Raw genomic sequence first — 23,900 nt, forward strand, 5'->3', positions numbered from 1 at the left:
GCCCCAACTACCTGGAGTTGATCCAAACCTGACAGGTGAATGGCACATCCTTCCATGAGACTGCTCTCCCTTCAGACGCCAGCTGCAAGTTCAGTGGTCCCCAGGCCACCCTCATTTCTGACCAGCTGGCTACAAATTCCGGGTTTCCCATGACCCCCTCAGGTTCAGTAATTTGCTAGAATGACACACTGAAGTCAGGAAAGTGCTATACTTACAATTACAGATTTATTACAGCATACAGGTACAAATCAGAACCATTCAAAGGGAGAGTCACAGAACACCCTCTGAGGTCTGGGACTGTCCCCAAATCGAAACTTCCTTGTTTTATCCCCATGGAATCAGGACGTGTCACCCTCCTGGCACATCAGTGTGGCAATAGTCAGGGTATTGCCAACCAGGAAAGCTCCCCCAAGCTTTGGTATCCAGAGTTTTTACTGGGGTTGTATTATGTAGGCATCATCAATTGAAGCCTTGGCCCTGTGATCGATCTTGATCTCCAGCCCTGCTCCACAGAGGTCAGGCTGATGTCGCTTAGCTCAAAGGCCCAATCCTCTAATCACTTGGTTGCTCTTTCTGGACTAGCCAGCCCACATCCTGAGTCATCTGTTAGTATAAACTTTATTGGGGCCAGGATGAGTCACCTTGTTAGCATAACCATCAGGACCCACACTCTTGCTACTTGGAAAATTCCAAGGATTTAGAGGAACTGGGACAAAGTCCAGAAACTGGGGACAAATGCCAGCCAAAGCCTTCCCCCCCCATCTTTATTGAGGTAAGGTATAATTGACAAAATTGTATGATACTTCAAGTGTACAGTATGATTTGGTAAATGTACATTGTGAGAGGCTTCCTCCATGTAGTTAATTAACACATCCATCACCTCCCATATTTAACGCTTTTTGTGTGCGTGTGTGTGTGAGAGAGAGAGAGAGAGAGAGATGGAGAGAGAGAGAGAGAACATTTAAGTTCTCCTTTCAGCAAATTTCAATTATGCCAATACATTATTATCAACTATAGTCACCATGTTATACATTAGATCTCAGACCTTATACATCTTATAGCTGAAAGTTTGTGTCCTTTTGCCAACCTCTCCCTATTTCCCCACCGCCAGCCCCTGGCAACCACTGTTCTACTGTTTCTATGAGCTTGACGTTTTTTTTTTTTTTTAGATTTCACATATAAGTGATACTGTGCAGTATTTGTCTTTCTCTCTCTGGCTTATTTCACGTAGCATAATGTCTTCCAGGTCCATCCATGTTGTCACAAGTGACAAGATTTTCTTCTTCTTTTGTTTTTTTTTTTTTTTTTGTGCGGAAGATCAGCCCTGAGCTAACATCCCTGCCAATCCTCTTCTTTTTGCTGAGGAAGACTGGCCCTGGGCCACCATCTGTGCCTATCTTCCTCCACTTTATATGGGACACCGCCACAGCATGGCCTGCCAAGCTGTGCGTTGGTGCACGTCTGGGATCTGAACCTGGGCCGCCAGCAGCAGAGCTCAAGCACTTAACCGCTATGCCACAGGGCTGGCTCCAGGCTTTTCTTCTTTTTTAAGGTTGAATAATATTCCACTGTGTATGTATACACACCACATTTTCTGTATCCATCCATTTGTTCATGGACATGTAGGTTTCCTTACCTTGGCTATTGTGAATAATGCTGCAAGGAACATGAGAGTACAGATGTCTCTATGAGATAATGATTTCATGTCTTTGGATATATACCCAGAAGTGGGATTGCTGGACCGTATGGTAGCTCTATTTTTAATTTCTTGAGGACCCTCCATAACTGTTTTCCATAGTGGCTGTACCGGTTTACATTCACACCAACAGTGAGGGGAAGGTTCCTTTTTCTCCACATGCTTGCCAGCATTTGTTATCTTTTGTCTTTTTGATAATAGCCATTGTAACAGATGTTTTGATTTGCATTTCCGTGATGATTAGTGATGTTGAGTACTATTTCATGTACCTGTTGGCCATTTGTATGTCTTCTTTGGGAAAACGTCTAAGTCGTTTGCCTATTTTTTAATTGGGTTATTTATTTTTTTGCTATTGAGTTGTGTGAGTTCCTTATGTATTTTTAATATTAACCCCTTACCAGATATGTGGTTTGCAAATATTTTCTCCCATTTTATAGATTGCCTTTTCATTTTGTTGATGGTTTCCTTTGCTCTGCAGAAACTTTTTAGTATGATATAGTCCCACTCATTTTTGCTTCTGTTGCCTTTGCTTTTGATGTCAAATCCAAAAAATCATTGCCAAGACCAATGTCAAGGAGCTTACCTCCATGTTTTCTTTTAGGAGTTTTATGGTTTCAGGTCTTACATACAAGTCTTTAATCCATTTAGAGTTGATTTGGGTATGTGGTGTAAAATACGGATCCAGTTTTATTCTTTTGCATGTGATTATCCAGCTTTCCCAACATCATTTACTGAAGAGATTATCCTTTCCCTGTTGTGTATTCTTGGATGCTTTGTTGAAAATTAATTGACCGTATATGTGAGGGTTTATTTTTGTGCTCTCTATTCTATTCTGTTGATCTATGTGTCTTTTTTCATGTCAATACCATACTGTTTTGATTACTGTATCTTTGTAATATAGTTTGAAATCAGGAAGTGTAGTGCCTCCAACTTTGTTCTTTCCCAGAATTGCTTTGGCTATTTGGGGTCTTTTGTGGATCCATGCAAATTTAAGGATTGTTTGTTCTATTTCTGTGAAAAATGTCATTGGAATTTTGATAGAGATTGTATTGAATCTGTAGATTGCTTTGGGTAGTATGGACATCTTAATATTCTTCCAAGCCATGAGCATGGAATATCTTTTCATTTATTTGTGTTTTCTTCAATTACTTTCATCCGTGTTTTATAGTTTTCAGTGTACAGGGCTTTCACCTCCTTGGTTAAATTTATTCCTAAGTGTATTGTTTTTGATGCAATTATAAAGGGGATTGTTTTCTTAATTTCTCTTTCTGATAGTTTGTTTTTGGTGTATAGAAATACAACTGATTTTTGCATATTGATTTGTATCCTGCAGCTTTACTGAAATTGCTTATTCTAACAGTTTTTTGGTGTAGTCTTTAGGGTTTTCTGTATATAATATGTTATCTGCAAGTAGAGACAGTTTTACTTCCTTTCTGATTTGGATGCCTTTTATTTCTTTTTCTTGCCTAATTGCACTGGATATGACTTCCAGTACTGTGTTGAATTTGAGTGGTGAGAGTAGGCATTCTTGTCTTGTTCCTGATCTTAGAAAAGCTGAAAGCTTTTCACCGTTGAGTATGGTGTTAGCTGTGGGCTTATCATATATAGCCTTAACTATGTTGACATACATTTGCTCTCTATCCAGTTTGTTGAGAGTTTTTTATTATGAAAAGATGTGGAATTTCATCAAAAGATTCTTCTGTATTTATTGATATGATATGATTTTTATCCTTCATTTTGTTAATGTGGTATAGCCCATTGATTTTGTGCATGTTGAACCATATTTGTATCTGGAATAAATTCTACTTGATCATGGTGTATGATCCTTTTAATGTACTGTTGAATTTGGTTTGCTGATATGTCACTCCTCGGTATCTGTGGGGGTTTGGTTCCAGGATCCTCCCCTCTGATACCCAAATTTGCAGATGCTCAATTCCCTTGGTTGGCCCTTTGTATCTGTGTGTTCTGCACCTGAGGGTTCCGCACGTTGAATCTGTGAGTGCAGAGCTGGAGGATGTGGAGGGCCGACTGTGTTTTGTGGAGCCTTTTTACATCATCAGGTATATTGGTCTGTAATTTTTTTCTCTTGTAGTGTCCTTGCTTGGCTTTGGTATCAGGGTAATGCTGGCTTCGTAAAATGAGTTTGGAAGTGTTCACTCTTATATTTTGGAAGAGTTTGAGAAGAATTGGTATTGATTTTTCTTAAATGTTTGGTAGTATTCAACAGTGAAACTCTCTGGTTCTAGACTTTTGTTGGGAGGTTTTTGATTACTAGTAACAAGATTGAATCAGTAATCCTTTGGTTTAGATTTTGTGTTTCTTGGTGATTCAGTCCCGGTAGGTTATATGTTTCTAGAAATTTATCCATTTCTTCTAGCTTGTCCAATTTGTTGGCGTATAATTTTTCATAGTAGTCTCTTATGATCCTTTATATTTGTGTGGTATTAGTTGTAATGTCTCCTTTTTCATTTATAATTTTGAGTTTTTTTTCTTGGTAAGTCTAGCTAAAGGTTTGTCTATTTTGTTTATCTTTTCAAAACACCAGCTGTTACTTTCATTGATCTTTTCTATTGTCTTTTTAGTGTCTTTTATTTATTTCTGCTCCCATCTTTATTTACAGCCGTGCACTGCATAATGACCTTTTGGTTGACGGACTGCATCTATGACAGTAGTCCCATAAGATTAGTATAGAGCATAGGTGTGTAGTAGGCTATACCATCTAGGTTTGTGTAAGTGTACTCTGTGATGTTTGCACAATGATGAAATTGCCTAACGATGCATTTCTCATAACGTGTCCCTGTGGTTAAGCAACACAGGACTGTTTCCTTCTAATAACTTTGAGCTTTGTTTTTTCTTCTTTTTCTAGTTTCTTGCAGTGTAAAGTTAGATTGTTTGAAGTCTTTCTTCTTTTCTTTAATGTAGGTGTTTATCACTATGAACTTTCCTCTTAGAATTGGTTTTGCTGCATCCCATAAATTTTGATATGTCTGTTGTGTTTCCATTTTCATTTGTCTCGTGATATTTTTTGATTTTTCTTTGGATTTCTTCTTTGACCCATTGGTTGTTCAGCAGCATGTGTATTCTCCATGTATTTGAATTTTCCAGTTTTCTTTTTGTGATTTCTAGTTTCATACCATCGTGTTACGTGATATGATTTTAATATTCCTTTTGCCCTTCAGAAGAATGTGTATTCTGCTGCTTTTGGATGGAATATTTTGTATATGTTTGTTAGATTCATCTGGTCTAACGTGTAGTTTAAGTCCAATGTTTCCTTACTGATTTTCTGTCTGGATGATCTATAGATTGTTGAAAGTGGGGTGTTGAAGTCCCCTGCTATTATTGTATTGCTGTCTGTTTCTACCTTCAGATCTGTTAATATTTACTTTATATATTTAGTCTCCTATGTTGTGTGCATAAATATTTACAAATGTTACATTCTCTTGATGAATTGACCCTTTTGTCATTATACAGTGCCCTTCTTTGTCTCTTGTTACAGTCTTTGGCTTAAAGTGTGTCTGGTATAAATATAGCTACTCCTGCTTTCTTTCAGTTTCCATTTGCCTGAAATATCTTTTTCCATCCCTTCACTTTCAGTGTATGTATGTCCTTAAAGCCGAAGTGAGTCTCTTGTAGGCAGCGTATAGTTGGAGCTTTTCATCCGTTTAACCACTCTGTGTCTTTTTTTTTTTTCTTTTTTGTGTGAGGAATATCACACCTGAGCTAACATCCGTGCTAATCCTCCTCTTTTTGCTGAGGAAGACCGGCTCTGAGCTAACATCTATCGCCAATCCTCCTCCCTTTTTTTTTTTTTTGCCCCCAAAGCCCCAGTAGATAGTTGTATGTCATAGTTGCACATCCTTCTAGTTGCTGTATGTGGGACTCGGCCTCAGCATGGCCGGAGAAGTGGTGTGTCGGTGCGTGCCCGGGATCCGAACCCGGGCCGCCAGTAGCAGAGCGCAAGCACTTAACCGCTAAGCCACAGAGCCGGCCCTACTCTGTGTCTTTTGATTGGAGGATTTAGTCTTTTTTACATTTAAAGTAATTATTTATAGATAAGGACTTACTATTGCCATTTTGTTAATTGTTTTCTGGCTGTTTGTAATTACTTTGTTCCTCTCTTCCTTTGTGGTTTGATTTTCTGTAGTGATATGCTCTGATTCCTTTCTCTTTCTCTTTTATCTGTCTACCATGGGCTTTTGCTTTTTGGTTACCATGAAGCTTATGTAAAACATCTTATATTTATAACAGTCTGCTTTAAGCTGTTAACTTACCTTTAAATGCATGCAAAAGCTCTACATTTTTATTCTTCTCCACATTTTATGTTTTTGATGTCAAAATTTACATCATTTTACACTATGTACATTAATAATTGTAGTTATAGTTATTTTTAATACTTTTATCTTTTAACTTTTCTTTCTTTCTTTTTTTTTTTAAAACTGTATTTTCTTTTTTTTTTTTCCCCCAAAGCCCCAGTAGATAGTTGTATGTCACAGCTGCACATCCTTCTAGTTGCTGTATGTGGGACGCGGCCCCAGCATGGCCGGAGAAGCGGTGCCTCGGTGTGCGCCCGGGATCCGAACCCCGGGCCACCAGCAGCGGAGCGCGTGCACTTAACCGCCAAGCCACGGGGCCAGCCCTATCTTTTAACTTTTCTACTAGAGATATAAGTAATTTACCCACCAACGTTATAACATTAGAGTATCTGAATTTAACTATATATTAACTATATATAAACTCTTTTCCAAAAGAGTTTTATGCTTTTGTATGTTTTCCTGTTACTTATTACCGTCCTTTCTTTTGAGCTTGAAGAACTCCCTTTAACATCTCTTATAAGGCCAGCCTAGTAGTCGTGAACACCTTTAGTTTTTGTTTGTCTGGAAAATGCTTTCTCTCTCCTTTAATTCTGAAGGACAGCTCTGCTGGGTAGAGTATTCTTGGCTGGCAGTTTTTTTCTTTCAGCACTTTGAATATGTCGTGTCACTCCCTTCTGACCTGCTAAGTTGTTGCTGAAAAATCTGCTCACAGTCTTAGGCGGGTTCCCTTGTATCTAACAAGTTGCTTTTCTCTTGTTGCTTTTAAGATTTCTTTTCCTGTCTTTATTTATTTATTTTTTTTGCCTTTTTAATATTTTATTTTTATACTTTGTATCTATTTCTGTGATTTTTCTGTTTTTTTGAGTAGAGTCATACTTTTAAACCAGTACCATAGAGGTTTTCTAAAATTGATACCATAGAGTTTTTAAAATTTAATTTAAAAAAATTGTATAATTGACATATAACATTATATTAATTTCAGATGCACAACATAATGATTTGATATTTGTATATATTGTGAAATGATCACCACTATAAGTCTAGTTAACATTTGTCACCATACGTTACAGAATTTTTTTTTCTTGTGATGAGAACTTTTAAGATTTACTCTCTTAGCAATGCAGTATTATTAACTATAGTCACTATGCTGTACATTACATCCCCATGACTTATTTTATAACTGGAAGTTTGTGCCTCTTGGCTCCCTTTACCCATTTTGCCCACCCCCGACTTCCTACCTCCAGCAGCTACCAATCAGTTGCCTGTATCTATGAGCTTAGCTTTGTTTTTGTATTTTTTAGATATTATATACAAGTGAGATCGTGTGGTTTTTGTCTGTCTTTGTCAGAGTTGTTTCAGTTAGCATAATGCCCTCAGGTTCCATCAATGTTGCAAATGGCAAGATTTCATTCTTTTTTATGGCTGAATAATAGTCCGTGTGTGTGTGTGTGTGTGTAACATTTTCTTTATTAATTTGTCCATCATAGGACACTTAGATTGTTTCCCTAACTTGGCTATTGTAAATAATGCTGCATTGAACATGGGGGTGTAGATAGCTTTTTGGGTTACTGTTTTTGTTTTCTTTGGATAGTTACTCAGGCGTAGAATTGCTGAATCATATAGTAGTTCTGTATTTAATTTTTTGAGGAGTATCCATACTGTTTTCCATAGAGGCTGTACTAATTTACATTCCCACCAACAGTGCACGAGGATTCCCCTTTCTCCACATCCTTATCAACACTTATATTGTCTTTTTGATAATAATCGTTCTAAGAGATGTGAGGTGCTATCTCAGTGTAGTTTTGATTTGCATCTCCCTGATGATTAGTGATGTTGAGCATCTTTTCATATACCTGTTGGCCCTCTGTAAGTCTTTGGAAAGATGTCTATTCATATCCTCTGCCCATTTTTTAATTGGATGGATTTTTTGCTGTTGAGTTGTATGAGTTCTTTATATACTTTGGATATTAACCCCTTTTCAGGTATATGACCTGCATTTATTTTCTCCCATTCAGTAGGTTGCTTTTTCATTTTGTTGATGGTTTCCTTTGCTGTGCAGAAGCTTATAAGTTTGATGTACTTCCGTTTGTTTGTTTTTGCATTTGTTGCCTTTGCTTTTGGTGTCAAATCCGAAAAATTATTGCCAAGACTGATGTCAAAGAGCTTACCGCCTATGTTTTCTTCTAAGAGTTATATGGTTTCAGGTCTTACATTTAAGAGTTTAATCCTTTTCGAGTTGATTTTTGTGTATGTTGTAATATATTGGTCTACTTTCATTCTTTTTTGCACATGGCTGTCTAGTTTTCCCAACACCATTTATTTTTATTTTATTTTATTTTTTCATATCTGGAACTCCCTTTTCTGACAGTGAGAAACCTGGTTCCCATCAGAGCCAGCAAGTACAGATGCCACCCTCACCCTGTGGACTCTGACACCCACACTGCTGCCTATGTGGACCCATTCCTTACCCTACTTGGGCTCTGACACCCTGCGCTGGGCCACTCCCCTGTGCAGACAACCTCCTCACTTCACTCAGGCTCCCATGTCGTGCTTGGCCATTGCAGCCACCCCTCCCTGTGGCCTCCCCCTCAATCTCAAGCCTACCATGCCTGACTCTACCTAATGGCTTTTGGAATAAATTATTCAGGAAGGATGAAAGGGGTGAAAGGGAAGGAGGAAGAAAAGGGAAGAATGGGAAAAACCTTTCCATTTTTGTACACTAACAATAAAATACTACATTCACTGCCCTGCATCTTTGTGTTTTTCATTCAATATATATTAATGAGAAGCTCCATATCATACATAAAGAATTTCCTTATATTTATGGCACCACAATATTTTTTATGGCACACGCATATAGTTTATGGATGAACTGTAGTCTCTTGAACTAGTCTCCTATTGATGGATATCTATGTTTGCTAATCTTTTGCTATTCTGAATGACATTGCATGAGTAACACAATTACTGGGACCCTAGAGCAACCTTGTACGTTGTAACTATGCACACATGTTAATACACCTGTGAGATAAAGTCCTGGATATGGGTGAAAAGGTACATGACTTTGTGATTTATTTTTTATTTTATTGATGTCATCATAGTTAATAACATTGTGAAGTTTTAGTTGTACATTATTGTTTATCAGTCACCATGTAAATGTGTCCCTTCACCCCTTGTGCCCACCCCTCACCACCCTTCCCCCAGTAACCATCAAACTGTTCTCTCTGTCCATGTTTTAGTTTATCTTCCACATATGAGTGAAATTATGTGCTGTTTGTCTTTCTCTATCTGGCTTATTTCGCTTAACATAATACCCTCCAGGTCCATCCATGTTGTTGCAAATGGAACGATTTTGTCTTTTTATGGCTGAATAGTATTCCATTGTATATATACACCACATCTTCTTTATCCAGTCATCAATCGAGGGACACTTGGGTTGCTTCCACTTTTTGGCTATAGTGAATAATGCTGCAATGAACATATCCCAACACCATTTATTGAAGAGACTGTCCTTTCCCCATTTTACACTCTTTGCTCCTTTGTTGAAAATTAATTGACCATAAATATGTGGGTTTATTTCTGGGCTCTCTCTTCTGTTCCATTGATCTGTATGTCTGTTTCTAATGCCAGTGACATATTGTTTTGATTATCATAGCTTTGTGATATAGTTTGAAATCCAGGAGCACGATGCCTCCAGCTTTGTTCTTTCTCAGGATTGCTTTGGCTATGGGGTATCTTTTCTGGTTCTATGCAAATTTTAGAATTGTTTGTTCTATTTTTGTGAAAAATGCCATTGGAATTTTGATAGGGATTGCATTGAATCTATAGATTGCTTTGGGCCTGTATGGACATCTTAACAGTATAAATTCTTCCAGTCATGAGCATGGAATCTCTTTTCATTTATTTGTGTCTTTGGTTACTTTCATCAGTGTCTTATAGGCCTTTCACTTCCTTGGTTAAATTTATTTCTAGGTATTTTATTCTTTTTGATGCAGTTGTAAATGGGATTGTTTTCTTAATTTCTTTTTCTGATAGTTTGTTATTAATGTATAGAAATGCAACAGATTTCTATATATTGATTTTTGTATCTGCAACTTTACTGAATTCATTTATCAGTTTTAACAGGTTTTTGGTGGAGTCTTTAGGGTTTTCTATATATAGTATCTTGTCATCTGCAAATGTGACGGTGTTACTTCTTCCTTTCTGACTTGGATACCTTTTCTTTTTCTTGCCTAATTGCTCTGGCTAGGACCTCCAATCCTATGTTGAATAAAAGTGGCAAGAGTGGGCATCCTTATCTTATTCCTGATCTTAGAAGAAAAGCTTTCAGCTTTTCACTGCCGGGTATGATGTTGGCTGTGGGCCATAGAGTTTTGATTATTGTCTTTGAAATATTTTAAAATCTGGTAGTTTCTTTTAACTTCTTATTTTGGGAGAATTTCAACTTGACAGAAAAGTTGCAAGAGCAGTGCACAGAACTAATATACCCTTCACTCAGATTCCTTGACATGAGATTCTACCATATTTGCCATGGTATTTATACATATTATTCCTTTTTTATCTGAACTATTTGAAAGTAGATTGTAGATATGATGCTCCATTACGTCTAAACATTTAAGCACATATTTCCTAAATATAAGGACACTTAACTTGCATAACCATGGAATACCCATCAAAATTCAGAAATTAGAGTTGATACATTACTACCATCTAGTCCTCAGACTGCATAGCCACTTCCCCCATATTACCCATTTTAGGCCTAGGACTGTGTGTTGTATTTAGTTGTCGTATCTCCTTATTCTCCTTCAATGTGGAACAGCTCTACGGTCTCTCATGTCCTTCATATTTTTGAAGACTGTGTAGATTGTTAGTTACTCTGTAGAATGTTCTTCATTTTGGGTTTGTCTGATGTTTCCTCATAGTAAGAATACCAGGAAGTTAATGCTCAGGACATAATAGATACCTGATGTTTGCTTGTCTCATTACTGGTGATGGTAACTTTTACCACTTGGTTAGATAGTGTCTGCCAGGTTTTTCCACTCCAAAGTTAATTACTAATTTTTTTCTTAACTTTTTGACCACTTAACTCTTTGAAGTCAATATCTTAAGTAATTTGTCAACAGATGCCACCCACCCCTGCAGTATCATTAGAATGCATTAATGCAGTTGATTTTTGTGTATTTATTATACATCTTACAAGTAATGTACTAGTTTATTGCCTGTAGTAATTTTGAGTTGGACTTTGTAATTTTGTAAAACTATCTGTATACAAATTTTATTACTTTTCTTTATCTGTGCTTCCTTTTCTCCTTTGATAGTTATTTCCCGTCATTACTAGTATGTTGATGAGCCATCCCTTTCTAGTATCTTACTTTAATGGGAATGAATTTAATGTGTGTTTTGCTGGGAAGCAAAGTTGCTCATGGATATAGTTTGTTATATATTTAGTATAGTAAATATATGTTATAGAGTTTTTTAATATATAAATTACTGCTATACTAATTTAAAGAATTTAAGAATAAATTTGATATAGAATTGTTTCTTCAGTTTATATTAAAAGGATATTAAAAATTTTTTTAAAGGATGATTTGAGTTGCAATGTTTTTTCTTGTTTTGACTTCCTAGAGTAAATTAGTAATAGGATGTTGAATTTTAAACTCTGATTCACTTGGGTTATCTTTATGGTAGAATGCTAGAGTCAGGATTAGGACCAAGCAAGGGGAGGTGAGATTAGTGTTAGTAGAAGGGAGTCAGGTTGGGAGAGCGAATTGGATCTGGTTTACTTGAAGGAATGTGGCTAATTGTACTGGTAATGCTTTCTTTCAAATCCAATTCCTAACTGGTTTCCTTGGCTTCCACAGTCCATCATCTACAAAACTTAAACTATTTCCCTTTTACCTTCAAGATAAAGTCCAAATTCTTAAGTTTGGAATAGGAGAGATTTGGATACCCCATTACCACACCAAACCCCACCCAGTTTTTTTTTGTGTGTGTGTGTGAGGAAGATCAGACCTGAGCTAACATCCATGCCAATTCTCCTTTTTTTTTTTTTTTTTGCTGATGAAGACTGGCCCTGGGCTAACATCCATGCCCATCTTCCTCCACTTTATGTGGGATGCCGCCACAGCATGGCCTGACAAGCGGTGTGTCGGTGTGCCCCCGGGATCCGAACCCCGGGCCGCCAGCAGCAGAGTGCGCACATTTAACTGCTATGCCACGGGGCCGCCCCCTACCCAGTTTTGAACCTGCTGTCCCCAGGCATTGTGTCTGATTTTGTTTTTCTTGGAAAGCTTCCCTCCACTTCCTCTCTTGTCTCCTCAGTGAACTCCAAATGATTCTCCTGGACTTCAGTCAAGCTTTGTTTCTTCCTGATAACCTTCTCTAACCTCCCTTGAGGCCCCCCAGGCAGCTGCACACACTTTTCTTTCTTGTTTGTGCAAATGGTTCCCAGACCTGGCCCATGACCAGAATTGGTGGTGGTGAGGAGGGGGAGCTTTTAAAAAGACCACCAGTTAGGTTCCATCTTGATTCACTCTTATTCAGTCATTTGGGATGGGGTTCCAGGTATCTGTTGGTCTTGATTTTAAAACTCCCCAGGCTAAGGTTGGGATTTTGGTATTTAGCCAGGGTTGGGACTGTTTGGTATAAATACCACATGAGAGCTTCCCACTTGGCATGTCAAAGTGTACTCTCCAGCAGGTTCCCAAACTTAGGCCTATATCAGCATCCCCTGGAAGACTTGATAAGATACAGATTGCTGAGTCCCACTCTAGAGTTTCTACTTCATGAGTCTGGAGTGGGGCCTGAAAACTTGCATTTCTAACAAGTTGGGGCATGCTGATACTGCTGGTCTGGGGACCCCACTTTGAGAATCTCTACTATACAGGAGATGGGTCATTGGTGAGTGGGGTATTGATCCCCTAGCCCTACTGAAACCTGAAAAAAGCCAAGAAGCAAATCCTGTGCATAGCTCATGACCATACTTGCCACCTCATATTGCAGTTCTTTGTTAACATAAATCCCTCGCTCACTGGGCGGTGAGCTGTTGGAGAGAAATTGAATCAATGAATATAGTAATGGGTTTATGCCATTATCCGTGTTTGGGTGGTTAAGGTACTGCTGTTAGTGCCCTGCGGCTACTCTCTGGGGCCAACAATTGAAGTAAAGTTCTGTGGCTTTTCCAGAAAGACAAAAAGCTTAAGGCACTGGTTCTGACCCAGGGGATTTTGCCACCTAGGCAATGTCTGGTGACATTTATCGTTGTCACAACTTGGGGTGGGGAGATGCTACTAGCATCTTGAGGATAGAATCCAGGTTGAATGCTGCTAACCATCCTGCAATGCACAGGTCAGCCCCCCACAACAAAAGAAGCATCCAGCCTAAAATGTCAGTAGTACTGAGCTTGAGAAATCCTGCCCTAGGGGAAGGGGGTTCTAATGAGGTAGGGTGTGTCTTGCTATGAGATCTGTCTGTATGCCTCTCATTTGTCCCTCATCCCAATCTCTGCTCTTGGACTCCTTGACCCTGAGCACCCAACTCCCTCTCTTCCCCTGTACCCCCAGTCCTGCCCTGATGGAGGCCCCAGGCTGGGCCACAGGAGCCTCCGGTGACTGGGGCTGGCAGAGTCTCCAGGGAAAACTAACCAACGATTAATAATTTGCCACAGCTAAAAGTGCTTTAAAATAACTTATTCTTTCAACAATAGATGACTTATTTGAGTGGAGCTAGGGCATTTGTTGAATGATTTACTGACCTCAGCTGACCTGCACATTCCCTTTCTCATATAGGAGTTTAGAGAGGGTGTGAGTGTTCTCTGCTGCTGCTTCTCAACCAGGAGAGAGTCATTCATTCATTGATTCAGCCGAGTTTTAAGTGACTTGCTGTGTGCCAGGCCTAGTGAACACCGGAGAAAGACAGGTTCTGCTCTCATGGAGTCCTTGTTCTAGAGGGGACAGAGACTAAATAAGTGGGTTATTTTTTCTCTCAACAAATAGATTGTAGTAAATGGGTGAAGAAAGTTAGAGAAGTAGAGAATCAAGGTGTGTGTTTTTTTTTTTCTTTTTTGCTGAGGAAGACCGGCTCTGAGCTAACATCTATTGCCAGTCCACCTCCTTTTTCACCCCCCCCCCCAGAGCCCCAGTAGATAGTTGTATGTCATAGTTGCACATCCTTCTAGTTGCTGTATGTGGGACGCGGCCTCAGCATGGCCGGAGAAGCGGTGCGTCGGTGCGCGCCCGGGATCCGAACCCCGGGCCGCCAGTAGCGGAGCGCACGCACTCAACCGCTAAGCCACTGGGCCGGCCCTCGAGGTGTGTTTTTTAAGACAAGGTGGCCCAGGCTTTGCTGTGGAGGTAACAGATTGAGAACTGGAGGAGAGAAGGTGTAATCACGGGAGAAGATGGGGAAGAGCATTTGTTCCCAGCGAAGGAAATAGCCAACAGGCACTTGGAACCACAGCAGGTCAGCGTGGCTGAATGCTGTGAGCAAGGAGAACTGGGCAGGAGATGAGGCTCGCGAGCTAACCAGTCACTCATGATACCCCATCAGGAATTTAGGTGTAATTCTACTGCAGGAGAACAGCATGGTCTTGCATTTTTAAGAAATCGTTCTGGCTTTTCTGTGGAAAGATCGTAGGGAAACCAAGAGTGAAAGCAGACAGGTCAGTTAGCAGGCTGTTGGAGCACTGAGAACGGATGGCAGCCTGGGCCTCAGTGGGGGAAGCAAAGATGCAGGGGAAGTGCATGGGAGTCAGGCTGCGTTTTGGAGGTAGCAGCTGTGGGACTAGTTGATGGGTTGGTTGTGGGGGCGAGGGAAGGGACGCATCAAGGGCAGCTTCCAGGTTTCTGGTTTGAGCAGTGGGATCTGTGGGATTGACATTTATGGAGACGGGGAGAGCAGTTTTGGTGGGGAAATCAGGAGTTCCATTTTGGATATTAAAGTGGAGATGCTATTAGACATCCGAGAGGAGATGACAAGTAGGCACTTAGCTCTAGGAGTCTGCACTTCGGAGGAGAGGCCGGGCTGTCGGCATTTAAATGGTATTTGAAGGCAGGGGATGGACAGGTATCCCCCAAGGGAAAGTGTGAGTCTGCACTCAGGTCAGTGGCCTGCTGGGGCCAGATCAGCCGAGTAAATAAGAGGATGGCAAGTACAAGGTCACAGCCATCGGGTGGGTATCATGGAGGTTGGAAAGCCCATTCTTAATATATTCAACAGAAGACAGAGAGGAAGGAAAGTTCCAGAAGAGACGAGAACAAGGAAGTGAACAGCTGGGGTTTGTGGTGCCCTTTGTTGGGTGTAGAAGTCACTTGTAGTAGTGATGCTGGGAGTTGAGGTGAAGGGGAAACCTGATCCAGCACCTAAAGTTGCCAAAGAGTGATAGAATTTTCTAGATGCAGTAGTGAGATGCCATGGCCTTTGGAGGTGCCAGGAGTGTTTACAGGTAGGGGGGATATGCGGCAGGAAAATGGAGTTGGAGAAACTGGAGTGCCACCCTGAGGCTGTGGGAAAGCTGTTTCCCTGGGGCCAACCAGGCGCCTGCTAAGAGCAAGGAGCTGAGGGCTTAGGGGAGTTTGCTGATCATAGAGGGAGTTCCAGGGAGTTTCATGGGAGGGTTGGGAGGGTGGGTTGGGGATGGAGGTCAGACTGTGGGTGGTAGAGGTTAACCAGGGAGGCTGGTCACCTGGTGCTGGTAGAGGGGAGCAGGATGTGACTTATAGAGAAGTGGGTGACTGTGGTCTTCAGTGGGTGGTCCAGTCCAGGGGCTACATGGAGAACGCTCCCTTGGGTGGCTTGTTGCTAAAGGTTGGACGTGGGGTCAAAATAACCAAGCCCTTCATGGGGCTCCATTATTAGGAAGCTGTACCCACTTGGTGTTCAGAAAGTGTAACAGTGAAGCCATTGCTTTTTCAACTCTGTTCCCCAAAGCCTCCTGAGGGGAAAGGGGTGAAGGAGTGCAGGAGTGTTAGCTGAAGCAGCTCCCTGCAAGTATGACATTTCTTTGCCAACTTTTCCATTATTCAGTGTTTTTTAATTTTCTTTAACTTCACAGTTTACTAAAACTTCCTTTCAGGAAGTTGTGCCAAGTGTTTCTGTGGCTTTGTGTACTCCCAGGACACTTGTGAACACTCCTTGGGGTGAAGGCCCCCAGTGCGGCATGCTGCTCCGTGGGGCGTGCTGCTCCATAGGGCTCTTGGCCTTTTCAGCATAGGGAGCTACTTGTATTGTTCTAGTCGTTTTACATTTCACTTCCTTCTCAGTTTATGGGAAACAAGGTACGCAAGAGTGACAGCCAAGTCTGAGCTGTGCAAGGAGGAAAGCCTCAACAGAAGCCTCATTGCAGCCCTAAGTGCTGGTTTATCATTATGGGTTATTTCCACGTGGTTCAGATACTCACTGAGCTCCACTGTGTCCCAGGAACTGTGCTGGGCACGGAGTATGCAAAAATGACTTAGAGGCCACTTTGCCCTCTTGTGACCCGTGGTCTGCTGTGGAGATGATGGTGGTAAGGACAGTGTCTGCACAGTAGAGAGCCATCTACACCCATGTTTTTCAGAAATAAAGTCTCAACCCATTAGTGCACCAGGAAACCAATTTAGTGGATTTCAACTGGGTGTTTCTCTTTAAAAATTAAAAAAAAATCATGGTAAAATACATGTAACACAGTACCATCTTAACTATTTTCAAGTGTACAGTTGAGTGGCATTAATTACATTATGCTGTTGTGTGACCATCATCACCATCCATCCACAGAATTCTTTTCATCAATAATACTGAGACTCTACCCATTAAACTACAACTTCCTCCTCCCCCATCTCCTGACAACCACCGTTCTATTTTCTGTCTCTATAAATTTGACTCTTCTGGATACTTGATATAAGTTGAATTGTATGGTATTTGTCCTTTTGCGACTGGCTTATTTCAGTTAGCATAATATCCTCAAGGTTTATCCGTGTGGTAGCATGTGTCAGAATTTCCTTCCTGTTTAAGGCTGAAAAATCCAGTGTATGTATATGCCACACTTTGTTTATCCATTCATTTGTCATTGGACACTAGGGTTCCTTCCACCTTTTGGCTATTGTAATAATGTAATAATCTAATAATACTGTTATGATTATGGGCTCACAATGGCTGGCATTTCTTTTTTAATGAAGTGGAGTAGAATAGAAAATATCAGAGTAGCATGGGGAAATGTGTACGTAGTGTGGGCAGACCTTCCGAGTTTCAAGAGCACTCGGGAATCTGGATTTTTATGGGAAATGATCTTATTTCTTTTAGCTGTTATTTTTTTAGATGATAATGTGTGCCACACCAAATATGTTTGTTGCTGGGATCTTGTATGTGGGCCTCCAGTGGGTGACTTCAGGCATGAGAGGATATGTATAAGGGATTTTTGATAAGTACCACATAAGTTGCCCATGGATCCAAGGAAGGAGAGGTTTGCTGGAGAGAGAGGTCAGAGAGGGCTCCGCAAAGGAGCCAGAACTTGAAATAGGGATTGGTTAAGTCAGATTTTAAAAATCTCATTCATTGCTAGTGGGAATGCAAAATGGTGACCCCACTTTGGAAGATAGTTTGATGGTTTCTTGCAAAATTGAACATGCTCTTAAACCATATGATCCAGCAATTGCGCTCCTTGGTATTTACCCAAAGGAGTTGAAAACTTAGGTCCACACAAAAACTTGCACACAGTGTTTTTTTTTTTAAGAGTCATAAGTCTTTATGCATTATACAACATGGCAAATACATAAATAAAAACTAGAAATAAAATAAAGACTTGTTAAAACCATGCCTTTCACTAAATACTCACATGGTAATAACTACATGTCAGGTGCCATTCTAAGTACACACACAAATGTAATCAACAAAGTCAACTTAATAGCTATGCATAGAATATACATGTATGCCAATAGATATTAATAGGATATATGTTATTCTTTTGTCCTTGTTAATTTCTTTTTTTTAAAAATTATTTTGCACACGGATGTCTATAGCAACTTTATTCATAATTGCCAAAACTTGGACGCAACCAATATACTCTTCCTTGGTGAGTGGATAAATTGGGGTCCATACAATGGAATATACTTCAACACTAAAAATAAATGAGCTATCAAGCTATGAAGAGACATGGAGGAACCTTAAGTATGTATTACTAAGTGAAAGAAGCTAGACTGAAGAGGCTAGATACTGTGCAATCCCAACTATATGAAATTCTGGAAAAGGCAAAACTATCAAGACAGTAAAAAGATCAGTGGTTGCCAGGGGTTACAGGGAGGGGAGGATGAATAGACAGAGCAGAGAGGATTTTTAGGGCAGTGAAATTACTCTGTATGATGTAATAATGGTACATACATGTCATTATACATCTGTCCAAACCTATAGAATGTACAACACCAAGAGTGAACCGTAATGTAAACTGTGAACTTTGGGTGATAATGATGTGTCAGTGTGGGTGCATCTGTTGTAACAAATGTACCACTCTGGTGAGGGATGTTGATAATGGGGGAGGTTGTGTGTGTGCGGGGGGCAAGGAGTATATGGGAACTCTCTGTACTTTCTGCTCAGTGTTGCTGTGAACCTAAAACTGCATTTACAAAATAGTCTTAAAAAAAAAGGGGTGAAGGTCTACCAGGTGTGGTGTGGGGGGGATAGAGGTAGGAGTGTCAGTGTGTTCAGGGGATAAGAGGCAGCCTGGCTGTGAGAAAGGGTTTCTGTTGGGACAAAGGGATATGTGACTGGAAAAGCAGGTTGGGGCCACTGCAGATATGCAGGCACTCACCCTGGTGATGCTTGTACCGAGACACAGCTTGGCAAGCTGCATGAGGTGACATGTCTCCTAAATTAACCTAAATGCACAGGTGTTTATTTCCATGGACTGATAAACTTTGAGCAATCTATGAAGCATCAAGATAACTGATGAAATTATATCAGTTCATTAGCCTTGAGGTATCCTTTTTTTTTTTTTAATTTTATTTATTTATTTACTTTTTTCCCCCAAAGCCCCAGTACATAGTTGTATGTCATAGCTGCACATCCTTCTGGTTGCTGTATGTGGGACGCGGCCTAAGCATGGCCGGAGAAGTGGTGTGTCGGTGCATGCCCGGGATCCGAACCCGGGCCGCCAGCAGCGGAGCGCGCGCACTTAACCGCTAAGCCACGGAGCCGGCCCCTGAGGTGTCCTTTTAATTAAGAAAATGTGAATTATATGTTCACATGCATGTAATTCAGCTTCTGAAACAATTCTTTGATCCAAGTAAGGTATTTTCTGTGCTTCGTGGTTTCACAAATCCCAGTGAGTGGCATCAAAGGCTTGCTTCGTTAGGCAGTCATACCCCTTACACTCAGGAGGAAAATCTTGAGCTTGGAAGCGAAAGCTGTGTAATCCCTTAAGGGGGATGAGGTTTACTAGTTTGGAGGAAAGTTTTTGATTGGAACAAGCACTAATGGCCAGATCTTCAGAGGAGAGTCAGCACCAGGCACTCATGGGCTCAGAAGGAACCTTGGTGATGATTGAGTCCTGCTCCTAGTGGTGGCCACATGGCCTGGGCTATCTAGATAGGGTATCACCTGCTGGTTGTAAGGTCCCTTGCTTGCTAGTTCCAACCAACGGTGCCTTAATCCCTTGAAACCTTGTGAGTTGGCCAGCAGGAATAGTATCTTACTCAGGATTCCTCATTTTATTCTCACTGTTACTAAATTGGGTGCAAATGTGTCAAATGTATGTTTTTTTTTTTTTTTTTTTTTAAGAAGAGGATTAGGTTGGGGCCGGCCCTGTGGCTTGGTGGTTAAGTGCGCGCGCTGCGATGCTGGTGGCCCGGGTTCGGATCCCGGGTGCGCATCAAGGCACCGCTTCTCCGTTCATCCTGAGGCCGAGTCCCACATACAGCAACTAGAAGGATGTGCAGCTACGACATACAACTATCCACTGGGGCTTTGGGGGGAAAAAATAAAATAAATAAAATCTTTAAAAAAAAAAAAAAAAAAAAAGAAGAGGATTAGGACAGTTATCCATGCACAATAGTTGTAGATTCTTGGTGTTGGTTGTAGTGTGGGAAAAAGTGTTGGGAAGATGTGAGGTGATAGGAGAGGGACACCACGAAGAAGTAAAAGGCATGGGTTAGCTAGTGGGAGAAAAGGGAGACAAGAAGGCCGGGGATGAACCAGAGAGGGCCCAGAAGCTCTGAGGTAGGAAGTCTCTGCAGTGCTCACAGCCTGGGAGGACCTGGGCAGCAGGAGTGGAGGGAGCTGGGGAGCACTGGAGAGGGAGGGGGCATGCAGTCTGCATGCCTGCTTTGCTTATGTTGACGTGGAAAGGACAGGTAGTAGATGGAAGGGGAAGAGAAGAGAAAATGGATTTTGAACAAGTTTTAGGAACAGAGGAAAGTCGCAGAGGAATGAGGAAAGATTCAAGCTTGAGAGTTGCCATCCACGTTTGATTTGATCTGGCTATGGTTTGCTTAGGAAACCTGGGGTGGTGACCCGTTTTGAGATAGCTCACCTGTGGTGTGAGGCTTTTGATCCCACACTAAATGGAGTCCAGTGATATCCGGGCCCAGGCACCATGACGTACCAGGCACTGTGTTTGGTCAAGGAGTTTCCAAGTAGTGTGTGAATAGTCACTGCCCTGAACGAGTTACAGTGAGACAGGAGGGAAGTGCTGCTGCTGTATCCAGTGTTGTGGGAGGAGAGAGTAACACCATGGAGAGAAGGACTGTTGGGGCAGAACTGGGTTGAGGGAAGGTGAAGGCGGTGGTCTGGAATTGCTGAGTAAACTCCCTAAGGGATCAGTTGGAATTAAGGTGTCAGTTGACTCGGGTCTCCATGTCTAATTCTTTACTTAGGAGGTGATAGATAATTTAGGCTCCTGTCCAAGTAGGCTTGCCATCAGACGGAAATGAAAACCTTCAGCCCTTGCTGCTACCCAAAAGGCTCAGCCTGGCTTTTTGGGATTTGGGCAGTGAAGGGGATTAGGAGAGTCCTTAAATCAAAAGTCAGGATGAGAGAAATTTGCTTAATTGAGTAACTTTATCAAAGTTATTAGAGGCTTTCTAATGGGGCACAAATTGATGACTTAAGGGCTGTGTCATCGTCATGGCTGGTATTTGTCTGGTGGACTTTGTAGGGTTCAAATCAACAGCAGCTGATCCTCTCAGCAGCCTTGGGAGGTGTTATCCTCACGTATTCTCCCATTTACCAGAGGCCAATTCTAAGAGATTACTGTTTATGGCTAGTTCAGTGTTGTTACAACCAGAAAGTGGCAAAGTCTAGGCTCTAATGCAGGATGATTTCCACCTGAGGCACATGAAGCAAAATATTTTTTTAACTCATAAATTTTTAAAAATTTTGGTAAAATGCACATAACATAAAATTTACCATCTTAACCATTTTTAAGTGTGCAGTTCGAGAGTAAGTACACTCACGTTGTGCAGCCCGTCTCCACAAGTCTTTCCATCTTGCATTAGTGTTTCATTAAACACTAACTCCTCACCCCCCTTTCATGCCAGCCCCTGCCAACCACAGTTCTACTTTCTGTCTCTCTGAATTTGACTACTCTAAGTACCTCCTGTGAGCAGAATCATACCATATTTGTCCTTTTGTCACTGTACCATTTTACATTCCCACCAGCAGGGAGCGAGAGTTCCCATTTCTCCACATCCTTGCCAACACTTATTTTCTGTTTTTTTTTTTTTTTTAGTAGTATCCGTACTAATATGTGTGAGGTGGTGCCTTATTGTGGTTTTGATTTACGTTTCCCTAATGATTAGTGATGTTGAGCATCTTTTCCTGTGCAAGCAGAATTTTAAAGAGGTCCTTTCAGGGCAGGGTGTCATCATCTGGGTAAGTCCCAGTGCTGATTGCCTGAGCGTTTTCTGCAGGGAATAACTGTAGAATAAATGGCCCAACACGTTTTCAAACCTGTCCAGTGGTAAAGCTCACAGATTTATCCCTTTGTTTTGGAAGGACTTTGAGACCTAGAGATATTAAGTGACTGGTGAAGGGTCATGGAGGTGCTGAACTTGAAGAAGTGGAGGGGGGAATGGTCGAGGCCCTGGGAACTCGGGGGTCCTCAGTATCACTGCTGGGACTAGAATTCACTCTTTCAGCTTCTGGACCAGGGTTCTTCAGAAGTGCCAGGCTACCAGGGTTCTGAAGATCTGAAGCTCAGTTTCTCCTATTGCTTCCTTAATGATTCGTAGACGCTCATTTATAGAAGAAATAATTCTTGCATACCTCCTCTGTACCCGGTATTGTGCTGGGGATAAAGCAGTGAGTGAGAGAGACATGATCCCTGCTTTCACGGGTTATTGTCTGGCCTTGGAAATTTCCTTACCCTGGCAAAATCAGTAAAATGGTGTTACTCTTTGGGCTATCTCTGCATATTAATAATTATCATTTAAATGTTGCATGATGGACAGTGACAGTTTATTTGAATAGGGTTTTTTTTGGTCCTCTGTGGTTGTTTTTTTATCCTTTCATAATTAATAATTAGTAGAGATAATTTGAGATTACGTAAATGTCCTGTTCCTCATCAAACTTTTGCCCACTTGTTTTAACTTCCTTTGATAATTTTCTAAGTCCGTTGTTCCTTCCATATTGGTTTACATTGTAGAATGAAAGAGCTTCCCCTTCTTCCCTATTTATGTAGCAGTAGAGATTCATGGATTCTTTTGTTATTTAATGGGTTGTGATTCATTGCTATTTATTTATTTTGATGCCCAAAGTATCCCAGATTTGTCTGGTAGGAACCCTTTAAGCTGGCTGGCTCCTCTGTCCTCTGGACACATCCTCATGGCTCCTCGAGCGCTTCCTTATTTTACGGCACAAGATGTTCCAAGCCCGTCTTGTACTTTCTGTGTCCCAACCTGAGAATCAGCCATTTCTTCAAGGAGCTCTGGTTCCTTTCAAAGAAGAAGGATACTAAAAAGACGAAGATCTGGGTGCTGGAGTGCTCTTTGCTGCTGGTGTGTCATTGCTTCCAGGGCTTCTCAGTGGATCGAGCTGGGGAGTATGTGTTTGTGTGTCTGTCTCGCTGTAAGCACATATCTTGTATTTCCCTTGTATCTCTCTATTTAAAATGTAGACCTTTTAGGGGCCGGCCCGGTGGCGCAAGCGGTTAAGTGCGCGCGCTCCGCTGCGGCGGCCCGGGGTTCGCTGGTTCGGATCCCGGGCGCGCACCGACGCACTGCTTGGCAAGCCATGCTGTGGTGGTGTCCCATATAAAGTGGAGGAAGATGCGCACAGATGTTAGCCCAGGGCCGTCTTCCTCAGCAAAAAAAGAGGAGGATTGGCGGATGTTAGCACAGGGCTGATCTCCTCACAAAAAAAAAAAAAAAAAAAAATATGTAGACCTTTTAAATGAAACCCATGCGTGTAGGATTCTAATTACACACAGATGTGTAATTCTGGATCTATGTCATTCTCCTTTTCTCTTAATTTTTAACAGGTGGCTAAACCCCTTGTTTAAAATTGGTCACAAACGGAGATTAGAAGAAGATGATATGTATTCAGTGCTTCCGGAAGATCGCTCAAAACACCTTGGAGAAGAGTTGCAAGGGTAAGCACCAGGCAGTAATGAGAAGGATAAGAAGTAGCAGAACTTCTAAGGGTGTGGCTAATGGTTTAGAATGGGGTTTGCCTTCTGCCTTTGGGCCCTTCTGGAGCCTACTTCCCCTCAGGCTGTCCGGGCTTGGCCTACTTTGGTGGCTGAGGGACACTGTGTGTCCTGTGCATTTGTGGAAGTGGAGGGAGCCAGCAGCGAAGGCCCTGGATGCCGAGATCTGTCTTTGGAGGCGGTATCCCTGGAGGAGGTTGTCGGTGCTCATGTCTGCCTTCTTGGGCTGCTCACGGCACTCCACATCCAGCAGAGCTTGGCAGTAACTTCTTGTTTCCCGAGA

The 23,900-nt window shown here is 41.4% G+C and overlaps 1 protein-coding gene across 6 annotated transcripts in view; it reads left to right on the top strand.

Moving 5' to 3' along the window:
- ABCC4 (ATP binding cassette subfamily C member 4 (PEL blood group)) overlaps positions 1-23,900 on the top strand; it is a 274,730-nt gene that overhangs the window by 25,634 nt on the left and 225,196 nt on the right. For all 6 annotated transcript variants that reach the window (XM_087435920.1, XM_087435918.1, XM_087435921.1 and 3 more), the window contains exon 2: positions 23,450-23,560. In XM_087435920.1, coding sequence (XP_087292046.1) covers positions 23,450-23,560 — 111 coding nt within the window. The remainder of the gene's footprint in view (positions 1-23,449; positions 23,561-23,900) is intronic.

This window comes from Ceratotherium simum, chromosome 10, assembly GCF_057802395.1.
Source record: "Ceratotherium simum simum isolate JZ-2026a chromosome 10, ASM5780239v1, whole genome shotgun sequence".
Classification (NCBI taxonomy): Eukaryota; Metazoa; Chordata; class Mammalia; order Perissodactyla; family Rhinocerotidae; genus Ceratotherium; species Ceratotherium simum.